The sequence below is a fragment of the Schistocerca nitens genome, chromosome 2, assembly GCF_023898315.1.
Source record: "Schistocerca nitens isolate TAMUIC-IGC-003100 chromosome 2, iqSchNite1.1, whole genome shotgun sequence".
Taxonomy (NCBI): domain Eukaryota; kingdom Metazoa; phylum Arthropoda; class Insecta; order Orthoptera; family Acrididae; genus Schistocerca; species Schistocerca nitens.
In genome coordinates, this window is record NC_064615.1 from 630,479,164 (window position 1) to 630,505,878 (window position 26,715).

Below are 26,715 nucleotides of genomic sequence, written 5' to 3' on the forward strand. Positions count from 1 at the left end.
ACCAGTAATTAACAGACTTTGATGTCCAGAATTTAGCTAAGACAAGAGATTAACTTTGATAGAATCTCAATAAGACAGTTCTGAGTTCCAAAATCTAAGTCATTCACTGCACTGAAAATGACTAGCTCCAGATGTGTAATTTACAGTACACAGATATTTATGAACAGAAATATGACAGCTGTGAAAATCAAAATACTACAAAAGCTGCTGTGAGTTTACAAATATCTAATTCACATAATGCAGAGATTGATAAATTTCTCAATGACTTCTAATGAATGGCAAAGAGTTTCTTCTCTGAACTACTAACTAAATATCAACAACAAATAACTGGAAGTTCTAAATCAACATCTTGAAGGAAAGGGAACTATCATGATGACTTCTTGTTAGATAACTACTTCATACGTAATCACAAATAAAAATCTATAATATAAACAAACACTACACACACACACACACACACACACACACACACACAAACACAAATCTTGCAACACAAGCTTATACATCTTTTTCATTCATGTATAATGGTCACAGAATTGTGCTATAAGAATGTTACACAAAGTAGATCTGTTACACAATTCTACATACTTGAATATAAAATTTTTTCTTTTGTTACATATCAATATATATATGTGGTGATTCGAACTACATCCATAAAAAGAAACTGTAGGTTTATTAAATGAAACACATGACATGCAAAGATTTGCTGTAAATGCTGTGAAAAATAATAAAAAATGTGTCTATGATAGAATAGTATCCATACTGTGGTAGTTCAATATAATTACAACACACACTTAACATTTAGATAATAGTAACAGTTCATTAAATGCACCAATTATTTTATTTTGCATCACAGTTATTAAGTTGGCTTCTGATGAAAACTGATTCCATCACAAATATTTATTTAAAAAAATACCAGTCATCATCTTTATTGTGTACAGAAAGGATTTTTTTTGTAAACTACAGGTGGCATAGCTTATATATTTTGAAATATTTTACTCACAAAATGTTTTAGTTAACTGTTAAAAATATAACACTTCACAAGATTTTAAAACAAACTGCCACCTATTGTACTTCTTTGGCTCAAAATTCATTATAGACAAGTTGGAAGGAAAATACAGACATCACTGCACAAAAAGAGATAGTAATTCAGTAGGGAATAGTTTCATCCCTAGTATAATCTGAACAATGTGTTCAGACAAAGAAGAAAGAAGGCGTGACAAAGAAAACGCTGTGAAATACACACATCATCAAGAAAATCTCAACTTAGCTTCATTCTAATATCAATGTAAAGGTAACATAGTCTTAAAAGTATGACATGGATATAAAGAAGAAATAGCTATACACTGGCTTACAAAAATGTAATGTAAATAAAACATGACAGAATTTACATTCTGTTATGGAACTCAACAGATTTAAACATACACAATATGTGAACATATCCATATCCAGCTGATGCAGCTTCAAAAGTCATTTCCATGAGGAAAGTTTGATTACTGTGTAATGGCATTAAGAGTGCCACTCTTTTTTTGTCATATGACTTCCCAGTCCTCATCTGGTGCCACCTGAGAGTCCTGACTCTTTGATTCTTGTGGCTGTAATGACAGTTTTACAGTCTTTGGTCGATGCCTCAAAAGAGATCCCTTCTTCTCAATGGCCCACAGATCATCATTCACAGAAGCTGCAAATTCAATTGTATCAACATATTTCTCTCACTAACAGTTCATGCACAACCTTACCACATATTTTAAAGATAAATATCACTAAAACTCATCAATTTTCAGGATCAATGTAAATTCTAAAATTTGTTCTGACATAAATTGTCTTTTTGTTGTTGTAGTTGTTGATGTCAGAGAATCCAAGAGACCCGTGATTGCTACAATAAATCAGACTGACAAAAAAATTATACTCATTATACAAAAAAGAAATGTTTTATATGAACCTTGTGAACAGTTGTGTGATGAAATATGAAACAATAATGAAGCTGGAAATTGGTAAAAAACAGAGGAAATGTTGTGAAAGGATTGAGAGGTAATTGATGTTTGTTGGCTTTAGGGTCACTGAAAATAGATGAAATGGCTGAAACTAAGAGAAAAAAATAGACTAACATCTGTGAAGAACTTCATGAATATTTCCCAAATTTCTTAATTTTTTTTAACAACAACAAAACACAGGTGACAACATGTTCTGCAAATTACATTAACAAGCCGTTTATCTTGCTGTAGTATAATATTTTCATTACATAAATGTTTTGTCTTTTATTTTACAGTTATTATTTATTTATTTATTTATTTATAATTCTGGCACACCAATATCTGCATTCTCTCTAATCTGGTTGTAAGTGCAAGGAGACACTTTCATTTCACTTACAAAAATGGGCACATGTCCACATCAAAATCTTATTGTTTTCACATTTTGTTTTTCTTTACACTTCACTGCTTGATCTGGCAATTTGTTAGCTAATGGATCTTGGTGGGGTTTATTGGGGGGGGGGGGGGGGGGAGAAAATGTGTGCACTTATGCATGTATGAAAGTTGAATGCTGTGTCACATGTATGAAAGTTGAATGCTGTGTCAACATTAATTAAAGAGTGTAAAGCCAATAGTTAAGAATAGCTCTATTTCTAAAGGTATGTGTGTCCTCTCTTATGTGTCATTTTATATGTCTGCTTGTGTCTGTATATGTGTGGATGGATATGTGTGTATGTGCGAGTGTATACCCGTCCTTTATTCCCCCTAAGGTAAGTCTTTCCGCTCCCGGGATTGGAATGACTCCCTTAAAACCCACATCCTTTCGTCTTTCCCTCTCATATATATATATATATATATATATATATATATATATATATATATATATATATATATATAGAGAGAGAGAGAGAGAGAGAGAGAGAGAGAGAGAGAGAGAGAGAGGGGGGGGGGGGGGGGACATTCCACGTGGGAAAAATATATCTAAAAACAAAGATGATGTGACTTACCAAACGAAAGCGCTGGCACGTCGATAGACACACAAACAAGCACAAACACACACACAACATTCAAGCTTTCGCAACAAACTGTTGCCTCATCAGGAAAGAGGGAAGGAGAGGGAAAGACGAAAGGACGTGGGTTTTAAGGGAGAGGGTAAGGAGTCATTCCAATCCCGGGAACGGAAAGACTTACCTTAGGGGGAAAAAAGGACGGGTATACACTCGCACACACCCACATATCCATCCACACATATACAGACACACATACTGCTTGTAAAAGGGAAATTGTATAAAATACCCTGCACAAGTTAAAGAAAAGAAAATTAAAATATATATATATATTAACACTTGGGAAAGAAATTGTATAAAATACCCTGCACAAGTTAAAGAAAAGAAAATTAAAGGCACTGTGGACAGCGCTAGTCAGCCACTTTAAGAAGTTACTGTCTGTTCCAGTGAGGGACAAGCAATAGTATAGTAACCTTGAACATGCATTCATAGCCAGTATTTGCTAAGAATTTTCATAGTTGGTTTCATTTCATTAGTCATTACTGAACAATCTGTATTAATACCACCCCTTGTAAAAATAAGTTAAGACTCCATGGAGTCTACACAGCTTCATGACATATTTTATGAAAAGTAATGGGCTATGTTAACTGCAAACTAAATCAATGAGTGTGTAGTTACAAAAATAAATATGCATTCATTGAAATTAAAATATCAGCAACACTGTTTTGTTTATTCACAAATTTTACTAATATCTCTTTGGTCACCAAATTAACTACAGCTAAGACATGCAATAAACTTGACCAACAAAACATCTTCCCCAAAATGTGAGATACAACACCAGAAGAATTCTTTGAGATGTCGATTGATTACTGAGATAACCAAAGAGATCCTAAAAGTCAACCCTAGAAATAAGAAACAAGATCACAGTCAGCAGAGTTATTAGCTTTTAACAACATAATGAGTTTTATGATTTCTTATGAGATGTGCTTTTGAAACTAATGTCTGTCAAAAGGATAAACACCCTCTGTTTGAGTAAACCTAGTGCACCTTTATTTAGTTATTTACTAGGAATGTGCAATGTTTGTTGCCAAAGCCAGTAAATAATACTGAAATTGGTGGCCAGTGATATAAATGTGTCATATCTTTTGCTGCAGCTATGTTATGGTAACCAAATTTTGCTTTCATCTCTGCATTTGTATGTTTGCTGCTTTGTAATGCCCTAGACAGTTTTTGGTTTATTGTTAGGGTATTTTATTTTTCATGTGTATTCTATATTTTGCTTTTATGATAACATACTGTATGATGGAAGGAGTATATGGAGGGTCTGTACAAGGGCGATGCACTCTAGGGCAATATTATGGAAATGGAATAGGACATAGGTGAAGATGAAATGGGAGATATGGTACTGCATGAAGAATTTGTCAGAGTACTGAAAGACCTAAGTCAAAACAAGGCTCCGAGAGTAGACAGCATTCTATTAAAACCACTGATAGCCTTGGGAGAGCCAGCCCTGACAAAACTCTACCATCTGGTGAGCAAGATGTATGAGATGGGTGAAATACCCTCAGACTTCAAGAAGAATATAATAATTCCAATCCCAAAGAAAGCAGGTGTTGACAGGTGTGAAACTTACCGAACTATCAGTTTAATAAGTCAGCGCTGCAAAATACTAACATGAATTCTTTACAGATGAATGGAAAAATGGGTAGACACCGACCTTGAGGTAGATCATTTTGGATTCTGTAGAAATGTTGCAACCTGTGAGGCAATACTGGCCGTACAACTTACCTTAGATTCAGGAAACACAAACCTACATTTCTAGCATTTGTAGACTTAGAGAAAGCTTTTGACAATTTTGACTGGAATACTCTCTTTCAAATTCTGAAGGTGGCTGTGGGTCAAATACAGGGAGTGAAAGGCTATTTACAATTGGTATAGAAACCAGATGGCAGTTATAAGAGTCGAGGGGCATGAAGGGGAAGCAGTGGTTGGGAAGGGAGTGAGACAGGGTTGTAGCCTATCCCCGATGTTATTCAATCTATATTTTGAGCAAGCAGTAAAGGAAACAATTGAAAAATTTGGAGTAGGAATTAAAATCCATGGAGAAGAAATACAAACTTTGAGGTTTGCCGATGACATTGTAATTCTGTCAAAGACAGTAAAGCAGGTGATGCTGAGGGAATCAGATTATGAAGTGAGGCACTTAAAGTAGTAGATAAGTTTTGCTATTTGGGGAGCAAAATAACTGATGATGGTTGAAGTAGAGAGGATATAAAATATAGACTAGCAATGGCAAGAAAAACATTTCTGAAGAAGAGAAATTTGTTAACATTGAGTATAGATTTAAGTGTCAGGAAGTCATTTCTAAAAGTATTTGTATGGAGTGTAGCCATGTATGGATGTAAAACATGAACTATAAATAGTTTAGACAAGAGGAGAATAGTAGCTTTTGAAATGTGGTGCTACAGAAGAATGCTAAAGATTAGATGGGTAGATCAGGTACCTAATGAGGTGGTACTGAACAGAATTGATGAGAAGAGGAATGTGTACTATTTGACTAGAAGAAGGCATCAGTCGGTATAACATGTTCTGAGACATCAAGGGATCACCAAGTTAGTTTTGGAGGGCAGCGTGGAGGAAAAACTCGTAGAGGGAGACCAAGAGATGAATACACTGGGCAGATTCAGAAGGATGTAGGGCGCAGCAGTTGCTTGGAACCGAAGAAGCTTGCACAGGATAGAGTACCATGGAGAGCTACATCAAACCAGTCTCTGGACTGAAGACCACAACAGCAGCAGCAGCAGCAGCAACAACAACAACAACAACAAGTGTATGATTTTAGACTTCTAATAGATTTTTAACTCTCGGTTACAACTTGTTCTCTGAATTATGTAGAGATTTCTCCTTTGGGCACAAAATACTTTCATCCCGTGTATTTTCTACCCCTTGCTTCAATTTCTGTTTAATTTTAAGGGAGAATAGGATTCAAATTATGGCTTTCTGGATTATTACTAAACTGGAAAGACCATGTATACATTTACTCACAATATGAAAGTCTTTTAATAAGAAAATATCACCAACTGATATATTTTTGTAATCCAAAGCATTTGACTGCATGCATCGACTCTGTTCACATCCCCCCACCCCAGGAGTTATTCCAAGTAAATAGGGCTTTGTGAGTGTAATGAAGTACTTGTGTAAATTAGTTTTACTTATTTAAAAAAATGGGATGTTGGCCATTATAAATTAAATCCTCTCTTGGCCTAAGATATTATTTTATTTTTATGTAAACCACTGTAAATGTACCTGTACATGTTTCATAAATGTGAACTGACAAAGTGTGCATGAAGTCCTTTGATTTTTCTGGAGTATCCAAGACAAACAAGATTTGTACCTCTGCTAAAGAAAGGTGACACATAAAAACAGGAAATTGCTGCCAAAGTCTCGTTGCTTTCATCTTTCTGCAAAATAAGAGGATCTATTATGAAAGATGGCACATCAGATTACTTGAATAAATATAACATCCTCAATGAAGTAGTTTTTTTCCGAAGCAGCAGAAAGTCAGACTCAGCCATTGCACAGTTTACAACAGTATCCTTGTTGCATTTGATTATGATGAATTTGTCACAGGCACATTTTTAGATATCTTCACAGCCTTTGATGATGTTGACCATAACATTCAACTATGAAAGCTAGAATCATTTGGAATAATGAAGGGTTCCAATAGTATTTGGAAAATTGTACAGAGGACAGAAAATCATTTCTCATATAAACAGATTTTTTTGTGAAATGTTTATAAGAAGCAAAATACATCAAAATAGCATTTCCTCAGCACACCATCTTAGGACCAATGCTGTCCTTGACATAGATCAATAACTTTCCCCATAATATTAGACTTTGGGGTGGGAATCTGTTTGCTGATTGTTATAAAGCTCAAGGATTTCTACAATTGTCAACTTGCAATAAACTAACATTGAAGACACGGTAAACAAACAGCAATAATTTCTGCTTAAAATGGGAAAATAATATTGTAATATTAAATAGCAAACACAAAATCTTTATGATAAATATTGACTGTAAACTATAGTGGATAAACACACAAAGACACTAACAAAGAGAATGTTGCTACCATGTTATTTCCTTAACCATTTCGCGGGTGCATTTTTTGTAGTAACTCAGTGAAGACAATTTTTTTGCTGCCCTATTGGAAATGTGATCAATTGACTATTTTCTGACAATTTTATTTTTGTGATTTAGGACCAAAAACTATTGTGGTACATTTATCACCATTGCACCTTTGTGAGGTATTAAAATTGGTGGTACATGGATTTCCCACTTCCCTTTTGTATGCTTTTATGTGTTGCCATTACATGTAAAAAAAGGGGGGCCTGGGGGGGGGGGGGGGGGGGACAATCCTTGAAACGTTATCACACAATAAAGGTATTAGCTGATACAGGTCACAATAATGTATACTGCAGAAGTGAAGAAATGTGTTCTAACATACAGAAACTGATTGTTGCATCAGTTTTCATACATCTTTGCAGTGTACTACCACAAGATGCCAGGCATAGATAGAGGGGGTAAAACGTATTCCCAAAAGCTTTGGGCTACCCCTAAATTGGTGGTAAGTGTGCTTCCCAAGGGCCACAAATGACAGATTAATTTTGTGGTAAGTATACTTCCCAAGCCCCTTACAGATACTACATCGGTAGTAACCATACTTCCCAATAATCATTAAAACACTGTTGTTTCATGGGACACATACTTCCCACAGTCCTGAAGGCTATATTTCCCAACAAACAGAAACAACAGCTGGTGCAGTTGAAGGCCATGCAAAGGAGCCCAGGTTCAGTTCCCAGCTGGATCAAGATATTTTCTCTGCTCAGGGACTGGGTGTTGTGTTGTATTCATCATCATCTCATCCCCATTAACACGCAAGTCGCCGAAGTAGCGTCAACTCAAAAGACTTGCACGAGGCGACCAGTCTACCTGACAAGAGGCCCTAGCCACACGACATTTCATTTCATGGGCAAGTATATCCCCCACGGCACGCCGAAGGGTTAAAGAGTAGTGTCACCAATTTGTAACAGATATGGCCTTGTAACAACATTATATTCTTACATACATTCTGTCAATTCTTGGCTACATTTTTTTTTAAGTGATCCAATACCCAGAATGTAGATAAAATTTTTCCACTACAGAAAAAGACCATGAGAATTGGAACCTAAGATCATATGCAAGCACACTGTGAACAAACAAACAACTACTTCACGTTCTAACTGCACCATGTAAGTACATCAACTAATCTGGTATGGACATTAAGAACGGCATCAGTACTTGTTACACCAACAGCAGCATTCATCATAATGGAACAAGTGTCAGGTTTAACTTACATTTACCAAAAAAACTAAACAAAGCACAATTCTCTATTTGAGAATAAAATTGTGCAAGGGCATGCTGAAAAGTAATACATCCAAATTTTTTATGTTAGAATGCTTAAAGCTTATTAAAATAAAACACATATTATGAACATTTTACATTTTTATTCTTCATGTCTATGTATTTGCAGCCCTCTGTCGCAACTGATCTCCTAACTGTAGCATGCAACATGGCGATGCGTGAGAAGCAGTATGTTGTAAGCCACTTTCGAGTTCAAAGAGTTCCACACGTGGAGCACCCTCTCTTTGAGCATGACAATGCCAAACCACATACCTGTGGTACAACACCTGCAACACTCCAATGCCTTGGGTTCACTGTCATCGATTATCCTCCATACAGTCCTGACTTGGCCCCATCTGATTTTCATATGTTTCCAAAACTTAAAGAACACCTTTGAAGACTTCACTTTGATACTCATGAAATGGTGGAAGGAGAGGTGAGGTTATGGTTCCATCAACAATGTCGTACATTCTACAGTGATGGTAGGTACAAAATGGTATCTAATTGGTAAAAATGGGTTTGTCGACAAGGGAGACAATGTTGAGAAAGAAATATGTAGATATGAATAGTAAAAATGTTGAATGTTAATGATGTTTGGTTTAATTGGAAAGCTTTATGAGTGTTCGCATAAAAAATTTGAAAGCATTACTGTTCAGCTTGCCCTCAAACAATAAATTAAAGTCGGTCAAACTTCAGGTATTTAAAAAGTCAAAAAGCATACCATTAAATATTTCACTATTGAGAATTATTTTAAAAAACACAGGAGTACACACTGATAAAAAGTACTAACATATGCTACAGCTGGTTCAGTATAACAAAGTGATTGTTAGCTAGCTAGGGGAGTCAACCATTGCAACCATGAGTTTGATCACTCCTCCTGTTCTGTTCAACGTTTCATATCACTGACTGCTCAGCTTGCTACCGGTTAAAGAAAGAAAAAATTAATCCTAGGTTTAAGATATTTTGTTGTTTTCTCTGGGAGGAACTTACAAGTTTTGAAAGTCAGCATTAGTATTTTTCTTCTTTTAAGTACTTCTATTGATAGTATAGGAATCCTGTTCCTGGAGGTAAATATTAACTAAAAATTCTATCTCCATGTAATGTAAAATCAAATGGTATTACTATATGATATTCCACCAATCAATCAGATTCACATTATAAGCACAAAAGCCTGATCACAATGTCAGTCTGACTACAGACTGTAACACAGTAATTTTAAATGCTGAAAATGGTATTCCGTTGATTAAATGTTACCTTTTGTGAAAATCTTTACAGATAGTAAATGGCTGCATGTAAATCGGAGAATACAATGGAGATGCATCTAAAACACCTGTACGACATGATGCATTCATTAATTCAGACAGTAGTAAAAATATCTTACCTGTAAGAGCACTCACAGCTCCAGGTATCCTTTTCCAGTAATCACCAACATAATTGGAAGGTGATATGCCATACCGCCTGTACACATTGCCTCCTGGATCCAATGCCCAAACAGCAGTCCCACTGTCACCAACATGGAAAAATTTGAGATAAAGTGTGTGTAGGTGATTTTTACATAACTTCTGAAAGATAAAACTCAAATTTCTAGACTGAAGAATTTTAAAGTCAAATCTCTAAGACGAAGCATGCAAATATATTGGAAATGCCAATCCACTAAGTTTGAGCAACAACAAGTGCCACCAACATTCTTTTTTCAAGTTAATTTGATTAGAAAAGTTCTCAGAAACGAATGGAGCATAGTGAAAATAAAATTTTAAGAAAGTCCTGAAATGTTGTTGCAATTAAATCATTTTATTACTGACACAGAAAATCCATTCCTAAAACGAATTTATCTCTAGACAGATTAAAATATACCACTGTGAAACAACTTTATGGAAAGGTGACAGGAAAGATATAATCAAATTTTCACTCTGCAGCGGAGTGTGAGCTGATACGAAATTTCCTGGCAGATTTGAACCATATATTGGACAGAGACTCGAACTCAGGACCTCTGCCTTTCATGAGCAAGTGCTCTACCAACTGAGAGGATAGCTTCTGATGAAGTTTGGAAGGTAGGAGATGAGGATGTGGCAGAAGTAAAGCTACAGAGATGGGTTGTGAATTGTGCTTGTGCAGCTCAATTCGTAGAGCACTTGCCCACAAAAGACAGAAGGCCCCAAGTTTGAGTCTAATAATTATTGTTCAATTTTCTATGGACTGTTTTTCCAAAACATTTGATAAAATAATGCACTCAATATCCGACAGGAAAGCAAGCCTTCAATGATGTGGATGAGTCAAAAGTATATTTTAACAAAGTGAAGCAGTTGTTAGAAACTGCATTAATAATGAACTATTCTTAAATTGCTATAAACTATTTGCAGTGAATCATTCTAAATTATGCTAGTAAGATTAATAGGAAATCTGCTAATTTGGAAAAGAAGTTGCTGCTTCCTAAGTTGTATTAAATAGCTGACATTTATCTCCTATTGTAAGACTAATATATACGTGATCACATTGGGGCTTACAATAGAAAAAAAAGTGTTACATGAATGAAGTAAGAACAAAGGCATATCTGACATAATCATTGTTACTTATCATGCAACTAACAGGCATTTTTAAAATCTTGAAGCTAATTAAGGAGAAAGTATGTTTTTTTTTTTTTTTTTTTTTTTTTTTTTTTTTTTTTTTTTTTTTTTAAATACGGATCCTCATATTCTTGCTTTATGTTTGCTAAGATTTTGTTAAATACCTTTGCAGCAGAATACAGACACCCATTATGGACATTATGGATTACAGTGAGGCAAAGTGTACCTGAATATTTCTATCTACACCCAAAAAATGCACAAATTGTTGGTGGTGGTATATTTCTTGTGCAGGACTGAATATATAGTGTTCATCTGAAATTATCTGCAATGTTACTGGCAGTTTCTTATGTAACTGTTTCTCAAATGGCATTAGTTATTGCACTCAGAAAATCTGCTAAAAGAGGGGCATCTTCAAACTAAACCTATTCCCATATGCACCACGGGATGCTGAGTTTCAAGTAATTGCTTCCCAAGGTGAACCCTGCACTAATAAGCTGTTTATCGACCCCACAATTGTGAATCAAAATGTCCATTTTCAGATGTACACTGGAGCTACTGTTTTCTTGGTGAACTGGCAAACATATGCTTGTCTGGGTTCCCCCAAGATTGCCCTCCCATTTACACTGGTCGCGTATGGTGACAGTACATTCCCCTTCAGGTTCAATTCCCAGTCACCACCGTGTACAAAAATCTCTTCAGCTGGTGATGCTGTTTGTTGTCGATAGTCACTCAGCAGGAAACTTTTCTGTCTGGATGCCTTTTACTTGTTTGGATTCTCCATTACCAGGTTTCCCTTCCAAAAACTCTAACACCTTTATGCTGCCTTATAACCCATCTGCGAACCTGGCTTGGGATGTGCCATCTATTTCCAGGCTCTTATCTCCTTGCATCTAGATGCAATGTCCCTTTTTTGCTCGGCCCATTTCAGTCTCTTAAGGAGAGTTGTTAAACAGAAATACGGACACCTACATGAGGAAGCTATTAATTGCTGTTTAGACCACATTCCTGGTAATGGTCATAAAAACTAATGGCTCCCTCCAGCTGTGTGGATATTTAAAATCAACAATCAATGCCTGGGCACAAGTGGAATCTACCCCATACCACATCTAGAGGACCTTCTCACAAAGCTGGTCAGAGGTGATTATTATTCTAAGATCTACCTTGCCGATGGGTATTTGCAGATCTTGATGGATGAGGAGTTGCCAAACATCATGGTTATCAATACTTCCTTTGGCCCTTTGTTATCTCTTCCACTCCAGCAACCTTCCAGAGGTACCTGGGACAATTACCCAAGTCCATACCTGCTTGCACCAACTACATCGATGACTTAATTGTCATGGTGACGATGCATCAGGACCACCCTTTGTGCCCTATTTACTTCATTGTGTGACACAGGGGACTAGTGTCACTTATACAAATGCCAGTTTGTAGAAGCAAGTGGAATACCTTGGACACTTGTTCAACAAACAAGGGATCTAGCCCACTGACCACAACTTCGCACTCTGAACCACTACTCTGCCCATAAAACTTACAGGAGCTGCAGACCTTTTTTGTTAAAGGTTATTTATTATTCTAAGTTCCTCTCACAAGTGGCTTACATTAAGCATCTGCTAAACCAGTTGTGGAAGAAGGGTATTCAGTACAGGTGGATGGCTGCCTGTGAACACACTTTCAAGAGTTTAAGCATATGCTTCACTCACTACCCAGCCTTGCACCCTTTTACCCATCATGTCCACTGGTTTTGGCCATGTTTGCCTCTCTGTATAACATTGGTGCAGTGCTGGTGCATGGGAATGATGATGACACTGAGCAACTATGAGTAGAGATGTTGACACCTGCTCAAAAGAATTACTCACAGATAGAAAAGGAAGCTTTAGCTATTACATTTTCAATTAAGAAGTTCTGTGTTTGTTTATTCTAGACTAAATTGACACTCATTATGGACCATAAACCACTGCTTGTGCTACTTGGGCCATGGTCCCATCTTGCAGAGATGACAGCACAACATCTCCAGTATTGGACACTTTTCCTCAGCTACAAGCCCACTGCACAACACGCAAATGCGGACACTTTATCTTGCCTCCCCACAGCACCAGATCTGGACTTTGAACAGCAGGAAAGCTACTGTTTTCAAATAAATCTGATGCAGCAGCACACCTTGGACAGGTTTCACACACACACACACACACACACACACACACACACACACACACACACACACTAGGACCCTATCTTATAATATGTGGTCCATGGGTGCCACACACATTTTTCAAAGAGCACCAACACAGAGCTCCGGGTCCGGGATCGCCTCTCCTGCCATCTGTCAATCACCACCAATGTTCTCCTGGTTGCACCCAGCACCAGGCTGTTCCGCCCCAAACTTTTGCCCTCTGACCACCCCGTCATCTCAGGTACCACATTCATTTGGACTGGCCCCTTTCTGGGTTCTAAGTCGCTAATTGTTACGAATGCTTACTGTAACAACCATTACGTAATCAGCATGAACTACACCACAATTGACACTACAATTGACACACTCACCCAGATTCTTGGCACAAAGGGCTTCCCCAACTACTGCATTATACAATGGGCCCAAATTCACGGCAAATGCTTTTGACCAATTCTGCACCTCAAATAGCATCAAACACTTATTTAGATTTCACCCATCCTCCAAGGGCCAAGTACAATATATGGTGCAGATGTTAAAACAGAAAATGTTAAAAGGGGGTGAGAAACACCACCAACATAGCTGTTCCTGAGTACATACAGAGCCATTCCTGACCACAACCATAACCCAGTGCAGCTTCACCATGGGGAGCAACTGTTTACTCTCTGTCATCTCTGATCGCAACCCCAAACCCAGTACATTGGGCACTACAGCCCCCCCCCCCCCCCCCTCCAGGCACAGCTGTTTGGGGCCAATGACACGTGGATGCCAACTATGTTGGTTATCATGCATGGGCAGTGCCTGATGATGGTTAAAACCCTGACGGGTTTGGAGTACCGTCATACTGACCAATTCCATCCACGCCTCCTGACTGCACCACCGCTGATTGCTCAATCGGACCTGCAAAGCCAACCCTTGATGGTCTCATGATTGCACATGTACATTTTGCACTACCAAGCACTAGCGGTGGTTCCAGTGGAAGCAGGCATGGTGTAAAAGTTTTACCACATCCTCTGCACCATCAGCCGACATAACCTGTGCCACCGCATCCCAGCTCATTGCCGAACACCCTCAGTTCCTCCCAGCAGCCAGTGGGCTTTAATGCCAGGACACCAGCTGTGCAACAAATTCACCTTCCAAAGCATTTTTCATGTCACTTCTGGACCTATGCACACGTTCCTGAAGGAAGGGATCTGGTTGGCAGATAAAGAACTCAATGAAGACCTCTAGGTGGCACTGCTATATCTGCAAGTTATAGAATCATTGTTGCCGTGTTGACTACAGAGCAACGTGCAGCTTGCCAGGCAATGAGTGCCCACTGCTGCCCCTTAAAGCTAGCAGCACAGCAGCTCTGTCCTCAGCCATGATTGTGGTGCTCTCATGTATTATTCTCACTACAAATCACTGTTTGGTTTTGGAATTTGCTATGCCTCAGGTTGTCAATTTGTATTGTTCATTTGAACTTGATATTCCAGTGTCAGTCTTCCTCAGATGGTGGTGGTGGTGGTGGTGGTGGTGGTGGTGGTGGTCTGTTTGCACTCGACAGCTCACTGTTAATGGCCTTGGATGGTTTTCCAGTTCTGCAGGTTATTGAGTCATTCCAGGTCTTGTCAGATTCAAATTACATTACTATACCCACTTCATATCTGCATTTGCGATCCAAGAACAAGTAATGGATTCTCAGCAACATTTTGTGTCATCCTGCATCACTGGTCGGAGACTAGCAGCAGTCATACTAGGGAATTACTAATCCGGTCACAGGCTGGTTTGTACCACATAAGAAAAGGTTGCATTTGGCGTAGTGCCATGACCAGGAAGCATGGACTGCTAACAGATGGTGCTACACTGTGTTCAGCAATGAATCGCAGTTCTACACTATCCTAGATTACCTTCATTATCAGGTATGGCTGTGACCTGGGGAAATGTCTCATTATTCCAATTTTTTGGAGAGGCACAGTAGTATTACTCCTGGTATCATGGTGGAGGTAGCCATCATGTATGATGTCAGGTCATGGCTGGTAGTGACTGAGGGAATGGTACGCCACAGACACCATGTGTCTTCATGTGTGACCTCTAAACTGACACTATTGTGCTGCAATTTTTCAACAGGTCAATGAATGATCACACACGGCACATGTCTCCATGAACCATCTGCAATGATGTCGAGATACTCCTGTGGCCAGCAGGATCCCTAGATCTGTCCCCAATAAAACATGATATCAGCTAACACTTCAACTCCATCCTCAAGTTAGTAACAAGGACCAGTTACAACAGTTCTGGGCCAGCTTGCCACAGAAGAAGATACAATAGCATTATGACACCGTTCCCAACCAAATCAGTGCATGCATCCAGGCCAGAGGGGATGCTATGTCATACAAATAAGTGGTCTCATACTGTCAAGTTCTTTGTTAATTTTGATTTGATTGTGTAATCTCTGAAACACCAACAACAACACACTCCTTCTCACAACATGAAGTATTATTCTGTTTTCTTTTCCTCTCTCTGTGCGTCACTTTTTTGTCAGGCAGTGTATTTGTAACCAGAAGGTCAATTATGGATGCTAAGTTATTAGCATCTCTTGATGTACATCTGACCAATCATGGCACATCAAAAGTGTAAAGGACATTTATGAGGTTGTTATTGATTTCATCTGTGTCATTTATGATTGTATTCATATCTTCACATAATATAATCTTATTTTTGGGAGCTTGTACTTTGTCAAGTACTTCGGATAATTTATTAACAACTGGTGTCTACACTAGCATAGGTGACTATCGTAAACAAAGAATGGTTTTTTTTTTTTTTTTTTTTTTGTAAATGCAATCCATGTAAGTTCAGTGTCTGACATTTCAATGTGTTTTATTGCCAGTATCTGTGGCCCTTGTCATGCCTGACTTTAAACTGCATTTAGTTTTTGTTAATAGCATACATGTATGACCCTTTGCCCTTTATAAAAGTTCTTCAATAACAGCTTGTTCTTTCATACAATTAATAATTCTATGTGTTGTTTTTCTGTTGTCTACATCAGTGTTGTGATACGTACTACGGTATAATGTTTAAAACAGAAGACTTTGTATCAGTCCTAGAAATAGCAAAGGAGTGCATTTAATACTAAGTATAGAATGCTGCATAAAGCTCAAAACTGATTGCAGTCACATTTTTTGGGTAAATCTAACAATATACTTAAAGCAAAGGCTAATGGGAAATGGAGGCGGTGTATTTGTCACAGTAAACAAGAAACTCAAATCTACAGAGATAAAAACTTAAGCCACATAAAAACTTAAGCCACTAGCAGAATCGTCTGGGAAAGACTCGGTATCAAAGATGGACATAAGCCTGTAATTAGACCTTTCTATCGACAACCAGACTCACCCAAGATGTAGGGAAAAGTATGAAGTAGGGAAAAGCATGAAGTAGGGAAAAGCATGAAGTAGGGAAAAGCATGAAGTAGGGAAAAGCATGAAGTAGGGAAAAGCATGAAGTAGGGAAAAGCATGAAGTAGGGGAAAGCATGAAGTAGGGAAAAGCATGAAGTAGGGAAAAGTATGAAGTAGGGAAAAGTATGAAGTAGGGAAAAGTATGAAGTAGGGAAAAGTATGAAGAAGGGAAACATATGAAGTAGGGAAAAGTATGAATGCTCCCCAACATTACTGTCACCAATTAAAGAGACTTTAACCATGCAGTAATCAAGTGGGATAGTTACAGCTTTGTAAGAGGCAGACATGACAAGGCACCCTCAAAACTTTATTAAATGTGTTCTAAAAAACTACCTGAAACAGACAGTTTGGGAAACCATTCATGATGAAAATATGTTATACTTGGTAGCGACAAACAGATCAGACCTCTTTCAGGATGTCCATATTGAAACTGGTGTCCATGAACATTTAGCAGTTCTTGCAAAAAATGATTATTAAAGTACAAAGGGCAGTTAAAACAAATAGGAATAGTTACTATTTAGTAAGTTGGATAAAGAGGCAGTCATGATACATCTCAAAGAGGAAGTCAAAGCATTTTCCTTTGGGCAGGAGCATGTAGAGGAACTGTGGCTCAAGTTTAAATGACTAGTTGACCATACACTGGATATGATATGTACCTAATAGAACAGTTCATGGTGGGAGAGACCCTCCATGGGTCAATGTCAGGAAAGTTCTAAAGAAGCAGCAAATCTTCCTTGATAGGTGTAAAATGCAGCTTAGGGCTCTATACAGAGAATTACTGGATTAAATGCATTTGGCTATCAAGAGGTCAATGCGAGAAACGTTCAACAACTGCTACAACAGAATACTGTCAAAAGATCTCTCACAGATGACACAACAATTATAAAATTAAACATGGCTTCAGGTCCCAGAATTTGAAGCTGAGTTAGCACACAATTTAACCATAATATATTGTAGATGTTTTTGTCGAACAAATAGCTGTGCCCAATGGTTAGAAAAAAAAAAACACAGGTCACACTTACCTAGAAGAAGGGTAACAAAAAAGAATCACAAAACTATTGTCTAATATCATTGACATCCATTAGTTGCAGAATCCTAGAACATATTCTGAGCTCAGACATACAGAATGAGCTACTCCATGCCAACCAACAAGGATTATGGAAATATCAAGCATGTGAAACCCAGCTTGTGCTTTTCTCACACAACATTCTGAAAGACTTCTGAAAAGCATTTAACTTAGAACACCACCTACTTTTATTCACAAAAGTATGGTTGTACGAAGTATCAAACAAAATTTCTGAGGAGGGCTCAGGCATTTCTTCTCATTTGGAATACAGCATGTTATACTCAATGGAGAATCATTGATAGAATAAAAGTAATGTCAGATCTGCACCATTAGAGGTGTACTGGAGTCCTTGTCATTCGTGTTATATATTAATGACTTGCCAGACAATACTAATAGCACACTTAAGTCTTTTTGCAGATGGTGTAGTTATAGATAATGAAGTACTGTTTGAAAAAAAAATCTGCAGAAATCTGCATAAATATTCAATCAGATCTTGACAAAATTTCAAAGTGATTCAAAAACTGGCAACTCGCTTTAGGTGTACAGAAACAAAAATTATGCACTTCATGAAATAATAAAAAAATTAAAAAATGCACTAGCCTACGGCTACAGAGCCAGTGGTTCACAGTTAGAATCCGTCAACTCACGCAAATACGTGGCTTAATAATTTGCAGAGATGTGAAATACACTGAAGCGCCAAAGAAACTGGTACGGGCATGCGTATTCAAATACAGAGATATATACGAGGGCAGTTCAATAAGTAATGCAACACATTTTTTTTCTCGGCCAATTTTGGTTGAAAAAACCGGAAATTTCTTGTGGAATATTTTCAAACATTCCCGCTTCGTCTCGTATAGTTTCATTGACTTCCGACAGGTGGCAGTGCTGTACGGAGCTGTTAAAATGGTGTCTGTAACGGATGTGCGTTGCAAACAACGGGCAGTGATCGAGTTTCTTTTGGCGGAAAACCAGGGCATCTCAGATATTCATAGGCGCTTGCAGAATGTCTACGGTGATCTGGCAGTGGGCAAAAGCACGGTGAGTCGTTGGGCAAGCGTGTGTCATCATCGCCGCAAGGTCAAGCAAGACTGTCTGATCTCCCGCGTGCGGGCCGGCCGTGCACAGCTGTGACTCCTGCAATGGCGGAGCGTGCGAACACACTCGTTCGAGATGATCGACGGATCACCATCAAACAACTCAGTGCTCAACTTGACATCTCTGTTGGTAGTGCTGTCACAATTGTTCACCAGTTGGGATATTCAAAGATTTGTTCCCGCTGGGTCCCTCGTTGTCTAACCGAACACCATAAAGAGCAAAGGAGAACCATCTGTGCGGAATTGCTTGCTCGTCATGTGGCTGAGGGTGACAATTTCTTGTCAAAGATTGTTACAGGCGATGAAACATGGGTTCATCACTTTGAACCTGAAACAAAACGGCAATCAATGGAGTGGCGCCACAACCCACTCCCCTACCAAGAAAAAGTTTAAAGCCATACCCTCAGCCGGTAAAGTCATGGTTACAGTCTTCTGGGACGCTGAAGGGGTTATTCTGTTCGATGTCCTTCCCCATGGTCAAACGATCAACTCTGAAGTGTATTGTGCTACTCTTCAGAAATTGAAGAAACGACTTCAGCGTGTTCGTAGGCACAAAATTCTGAACGAACTTCTCCTTCTTCATGACAACGCAAAACCTCACACAAGTCTTCGCACCCGAGAGGAGCTCACAAAACTTCAGTGGACTGTTCTTCCCCATGCACCCTACAGCCCCGATCTCGCACCGTCGGATATCCACATGTTTGGCCCAATGAAGGACGCAATCCGTGGGATGCACTACGCGGATGATGAAGAAGTTATTGATGCAGTACGACGTTGGCTCCGACATCGACCAGTGGAATGGTACCGTGCAGTCATACAGGCCCTCATTTCAAGGTGGCGTAAGGCTGTAGCATTGAATGGAGATTACGTTGAAAAATAGTGTTGTGTAGCTAAAAGATTGGGGAATAACCTGGTGTATTTCAATGCTGAATAAAACAACCCCTGTTTCAGAAAAAAAATGTGTTGCATTACTTATTGAACTGCCCTCGTAAATAGGAAAAATACAGTACTGTGGTCAGCAATGCATGCATAAGCCAAGCGTGTTTGGCACAGTCATTAGATCGGTTACTGCTGCTACACTGGCAGGTTATCAAGATTTAAGTGAGATTGAATGTGGTGTTTGGTTGGCACATGAGAGATGCGACACAGCATATCTGAGGTAGTGATGAATTGGGGATTTTCCAGTACGACCATTTCACAAATGTACTGTGAATATCAGGAATCCGGTAAAACATCACATCTCAACTCTGCGGCCGGAAAAAGATCCTGCAAGAATGGGACCAACGACGACTCAAGAGAATCGTTCAATGTGACAGAAGTACAACCCTTCCACAAATTACTGCAGATTTCAATGCTCGGCCACCAACACCTGTCACCGTACGAACCATTCAACGAAACATCATCAATATGGGCTTTTGGAGCTGAAGGCCCACTCATGTACCCTTGATTACTGATCATGCTTTACGCCTTGCCTAGGCCCATCAACATCGACATTGGACTGTTGATGACTGGAAACATGTTGCCTGATTGGACGAGGTATCGTTTCAGATTGTATCGAGCAGACGGAGGCGTACGGGTATGGAGACAACCTCATGAATCCACGGACCCTGCATGTCAGCAGTTGACTGTTCAACCTCATGGAGGTAATGTAATGGTGTGGAGCGTGTGCAGTTGGAGTGATACGAGACCCCTGATACGCCTAGATACTACTCTGACATGTGACACATACGTAAACATCCTGCCTGATCACCTGCATCCATTCATTTCCACTGTGCATTCCAACGGACTTGGGCAATTCCAGCAGTACAATGCGACACCCCATATGTCCAGAATTGCTAAAGAGTGGCTCCAGGAAAACCCTTCTGAGTTTAAAGACTTCCGCTGGCCACCAAATTCCCCAGACATGAACATTATTAAGAACACCTGGGATACCTTGCAACGTTTTGTTCAGAAGAGATCTCCACCCCTTCGTACTCTTACTGCTTTATGGACAGCCCTACAGGATTCATGGTGTCAATTCCCTCCAACACTACTTCAGACATTAGTCAAGTCCATGCCATGTTGTGTTGTGTTGTGGGACTTCTGCGTGTTCAGGGGGGCCCTACACGATATTAGGCAGGTGTACCAGTTTCTTTGGTTCTTCAATGTAGAATACCAACATTGGCATAGTCATATAGCAGTGGCAAAATTTGTTGACAGGACACTGGAAAAATGCAGTCAGGACACGGTTTACGAATCACTCATGAGTCTCACTTTAGTACACTGCTCAAGTATTTGATACCTATACTGAATAAGACTAGCAGGCAATACTGATTGTACACATAGAAGAGCGGCACAAATAGTGACATGCTTCTTTCGCTCACAGGATTTGGAGTTCTGATATTGTGCTTGTGCAACATTACAAGATTTTTGGCGATGAGAGTGATATTCTACTCTGCATGTTTTGTTTTGCATTTCACTATGACCAATATGTCAGTGGACAAAATTATTCAATCCCTTGGTGAACAGCAGCTAGCTATCACCAGCCAGCACCAGGCTCTCTCCATGGCACTATACAGTTTGGCAGCATCATCGACGTGCCAGTGTTCACCACTGTTGACGCAACCCCCCAGTGTTTCCTCCATACGATGATCCTGCAGAAGATTGGGATGCATATGAAAATCACCTCCATCAACATTTCCAAGTTTTTGGTGTCGCCGAACTCACGGTGTGTACAGTTTTCTTTCTGTCATGGATTTCCCTCCGTGTTTATCACCTTCTGTGTCACTTACATCCTCTTCAGGAACCTGCTACTCTCCCTTTTGATGAAATGTGTCAGTTGCTCTCTACTTATCACTTCAAGTGCACTCACGTTATTGCTGCTCACATTGATTCTACCGTTCTCAAAATCAGGCACAACAGTCGTACAGAGCCTGGGGAGTGAACTTCATGGGCTGATCCATCATTGCAAGTTTGTTACTGAACTTCACTGGGGCCTCATATGTTGATTTGATGGTATGTGATGCTATAATATGCTTGGCCCCCTATATAGCACATCGTGAACAGGCTTTACAATGTAAAAATCCCTCTCTTGCAGAGCTTTTGAATATTGCCCAGTCTTTTGAAGTATCTAGGGAGGAAGGAATTCAGACAGAAGCTTGGTGTGAAGTAGCCACTGTTGGCTCTCCTCCTCAGCCTCATGGGGAGGGGGGAGGGGGCAAGATGATGATGTGACCATGCAACTACCATCTCCATGAAGCATGAGGCAGCGTCACACTAAACAGCAACAGCAGTCAGCGTCACAACAGCGGGCGCATGCCCCTCTCCTGGTGTGCCCTCCTTCATCAGACATGAACATGGTTGTGAACATTGTTCCCCAACTGATGGTAGCCCCAAATAAACTTTACATTGAAACACATGTCATGGGCAACATGTTAAAAATACACAAGTAGACAAGGGTGTGACAGTGATTTTGTTAAATTCTTAAACCTATGTGGATCTTTGATCACTGCCATGTTCCCTATCTCTCACTGCTTGGTCAGTTGCAACAAATAAAAATATGAATCAAGTTCTGTACCAACAATCGGAGGCGCCCCGCTCAGAATTTTCCTCACTGTTTTTGGAAAGTTTAGAGTGTGCTACCGATTTCAAAACTCACATCACAATGAAACCAATGGTGTGTCCCAGTTTGTTTGTTTGTTTTTTGTGCCCAGCCAATCCCAATAGCTTTATGAGAGCAATAAAATCAAAACTCGATTACCTTACACCCTTGGGTGTTGTCACACTTGCCTCATTTAGTGAATGTCTATTTGGGTGGTAATCGTCAATAAACCGAACAGTAACCTCTGGCTTTCTGGTGATTTTAAAAATTTTGTAATCTGACAGTATATTATTGATACATTTTCCTTATTCCATCAGGGTGAACTCTTAGCACAACATTCTGGGACCCAATATTTTTTCAAGGTAGACTTGCCAGAAGTCTACTTGCAACTGCCCATGGCTGATGATTCTAAACATATCCTTGTGGTGAGTACCCACTTTGAGTTATACCAATATCAGCATCTGCCATTCGATGTAGCTAGTGTGCCTGCTATTTTCCAACAAGTTCTGTAGCAACTCACTGTCTCCTTGCTGGGACGCATTAGGTATCTGGATGATATTGCGGTTTCTGGTTTCTTAGCAGATGAACATTTATGGAACTTTTGTGCATTGCTTGTGGTGCTGCCGGCCTCTGGGTTGACATGTAACTTGAACAAACCACAAATTTTTCAGCCGTCTATTGCCTATCTTGGTTTTTAAGTCTCGTGGCCTTTATACCAGCATGTCGATGCCATTGCAGCTTTGCCATGTCCAACCAGTGTCAAAGAGCTGCAGGCCTTTCTCAGGAAGACTGCGTACTATCATAAATTTCTACCTGATGTGCCCTTCATGCTCTCTTATGTAAAAGTGTTTCTTTTCACTAGTCGCTTGCCTGCGAGTAGGCTTTTGCTTCATGATGAAGTCAAAATTACATTTGGCACCTTGCTTGGTTACATTGCAACCATGTCAACATCTTGTTTTGGCCACAGATGCCTCTCAGTATTCTCATACACAAACACGCAGTTCCGAACATCCTATAGCATATGCCTCCAAAACCCCAAATCAGGTGCAATAGCACTACTCACAAAGAGAAAAAGAAGCCGTTGCTATTGTGTATGTACTAAAAATTTCATGTTTCCCTATAGGGGATCTAAATTTCATTTTATTACAGATCATGAACCTCTGGTTTCTCTTTTACATCCTTCAGCATGTGTACCAGACAAATTGGTCCATTGCCTGCAATACTCAGCTCTAATTTTTGTCGCACTATAATTACCAGATTCATTTCCACCCTACAGCACAACATGCAAATGCAGATGCTCTTTCTCTGTTGTTGATTAACCTTGATCCAGCATTTGATCAGGATGAACTGTTGTGTTTTAATTTAGACACCAAAGCCCAAAACACCATGGATCATTTTCCCATTAGCAGTACTCTGATTTTGGTGGCTGTTGCGGCTGATCCTGTCTTATGCCAGGTTGTTCCCTTTTTCCACCACAGCTGGCCAGATAAACCACCAGGCCAGGTGTCTGATCCCTTGCATACTTATTTTGCTCTCTCCTACCGCCTCTCCATTCTTCATTGTGTGTTACTGTTGGCTACTGAAGAGCCAGCATCCAGTGTTGTGATCCCAAATGCACCTTCTCCATCTGGACAATTGGCATGTTTCTCATACCGTACAAAATTGCTGGTCTGCTGCCACGTGTTGTGGCCCGTTATTGACAATGATATTATGCATGGCAGTGCGCCACTCATCAACCGGCAGCATGAGCCTCTCTTTGTCTGTGACCTGACCCGACCTGAACTGACCCGACCCGACCCGAACCCCACCCCCACTCCCCTCCCCAGTGCCCATGGGAGCAAATTCGTGCTGATTTTGTGGGTCCCTTCTGTAACTACTACTTTTGGCTTGTAGTAGCTGACTTTTTCTCCAAAAATTTCCTTACGTGGTTGGTTGCCCTTTGGAAATTACTGTCACGGCCCTCACAAAGATTTTTTCCTTGGAAGGATTGCCATATACACTTGCAAAGGTCAACAGCCAACAATTTGTGTCTCATGTTTTCGAAGATTTTTGTAAAATGAGTGGCAATCAGCACGTTACAGCCACTCCATTTCATCCTCAGTCCAGTGGCTGGTCCGTACTTTCAAAACTCGGACGAAAAAACATATCACGCAATCTTCTCCTGAGGAAGCCTTCGATAGGTTCTTCTGCTGATACAGGTTCACTCCAGTTGACAACTGCAGACTGGCAGAGCTGCTCCATGGCCACCAGCACATAAACTACTTCATCTGTGCCGGCTGACACCCAGCCAGCCACCAATGCCCACCTTGCAGTGGTTACCTCTGGGCTCCACCGTCTGGGCTCGTACCTTTGGCCAGTGCCTTAAGTACATACTAGCAGTCGTCGATCACTGCCCAGGCTGCTGCCTATGCATCATGTGTATTTCCGATGGCTTGGTGTCACAACACTACAACCGGCTTCATCTACCTGTAATCAACCACACGCTGGAGATCCTGCCAGCCCTGTTGCCACCTCTACCATTTGCACTGGCCACCGTCTATGGTCCATGTCCCCTCCGGCTCCCGTACTGCCTTCATTCCGAGTGCTGGGTGGAGTATTTAGTGCCATGCTGCCTCTGTCTGCACTGCCGCTTCCTCTGTCTACACTGCCACCTCCGTCACTGAATGCTTCTCTAGATGTGAACATGGATATAGTGCCTCTATCACCAGAGCTCCCTTACAGTCTCTCATCTGTCCACACTCATGCAATTTCAGACTGTATTCTCCTGTTATGGAGCAACATCTGCTCCAGCAATCATCCCCTTCCAATGAAGACATGGACATCTTCACAGTGGACATTTATCCTCACGAAGGAGGGTGGTTGTAATTCTATGGGGGAGCACACATAATAAAACAGTGCGTGCCCACACAGCTGGCCTAAAGGGGCCATCTCGCATTGGCACAGACAGCACAGCAAACACTGCACCATGTGAGAAACAGCCTTATATAAGTCAGTGTGTCGAGCCCTCGGAAGACACTAATGTTTGTGTGGCAAATGTGTACTTCACTGTTAGACTGTGCCTTAATGTACTCCTTGGTTACACGTGTTTGTACCAATTAATACATCATTCAATATCTTTGTATATTCCTTCATGTGGAAGTGGAATAAAAGTTGGTGAGAATTCTGATATTGTGTTTGTGCAGCGTTACAAGAACAACCATTAATGTAAATCTTTATCTCTCAAAAATTCTACATCTACATCTATTCTCCACAAACTGCCATGAGGTGCATGGCAGAGTGTACGTCCCATTGTGCCAGTTATTATGGTTTCATTCTGTTCCATTCACGTACAGAGTGTGGGAAGATTGATTGATTGAATGAATGAATGTGTCTGTACATACAATAATTAATCTTATCCTCACAATCCCTATTTGAGCGATACATTGGGGGTTTGTAGTATACCCCTAGAGCAATCATTTAAAACCGGTTCTTGGAACTTTCTTAATACACTTTTCCCCAAGACAATTTAAGTCTGTATTCAAGAGTCTGCCAGTTCAGTTCCTCCATATCTCTGTGATACTCTCCCACAGATTAAACAAACCTGCGAGCATTCGAGCTGTCCTCCTCTGTATATCCCCTGTTAGTCATATCTGGTGTGGGTCCCACACACTTGAGCAATATTCTAGAACTGGTCACACAAATGATTTGCAGGCAATCTCTTTTGTAGACTGATTGCACTCCCCCAGTATTCTACCAATAAACCAAAGTCTACCACCTGCCTTACTCACAGCAGAACCCAAGTGGTCATTCCACATAATATCCCTGCGAAGTGTTACACCCAGATATTTGTATGAAATGGCCGATTCCAACAGTGACTCCTCGATATTATAGTCATAGTGTTGTGACAGTGCCACGACATTTAACAGTGCCGCCACGACAGTACGCGCAAACGGCAATAGAGGCACTCCGCAACTTGGCTGAGCGCGGGAGTGCCACCTAGCTACGAACGGCGCCGGCCGCATGTCACGGCATGGCAGTCGAATAAGAGATACTGAGTTGTTATCATGTAACCAGCTATTGTTTCTAAGTGAGTGTGTTTTAATATCCACGCAATTATTGGTGATTAAAGGTTATAACACTTTTTGGCGACGAGGTCGGATATTTTCACTGCGTTGTGGATTTGTGTGTTCGTGACGGGGCAGACATGGAACAGCTTATGCAAGCGCTCAATGAACAACAAACACAGCTGACGGCTGCTATTCAGGCGTTGTCGATGTCGCTTACTCATCGTCTGTCTTCCTCTTCTCTGCCTCCATTCCCTCCTTACGATGAGGCCGCTGAAGACTGGGAGGGTTATGAGAAGCGTTTGTGGCAACACTTCTTGGCTTTCGGCGTTGTCGACACTCCTATGTG

At 40.1% G+C, this 26,715-nt stretch overlaps 1 protein-coding gene across 2 annotated transcripts in view; it reads right to left on the reverse strand.

The window, feature by feature from the left end:
• Positions 1-1,254: 1,254 nt before the first annotated feature.
• LOC126236737 (uncharacterized) overlaps positions 1,255-26,715 on the reverse strand; it is a 225,451-nt gene continuing 199,990 nt past the window's right edge. For both annotated transcript variants that reach the window (XM_049946267.1, XM_049946269.1), the window contains exons 16-17: positions 9,798-9,919; positions 1,255-1,681 (exon numbers count right to left, since the gene is read on the reverse strand). In XM_049946267.1, the coding sequence (XP_049802224.1) occupies positions 1,533-1,681; positions 9,798-9,919 (271 nt within the window). In that variant the 3' untranslated portion in view covers positions 1,255-1,532. The remainder of the gene's footprint in view (positions 1,682-9,797; positions 9,920-26,715) is intronic.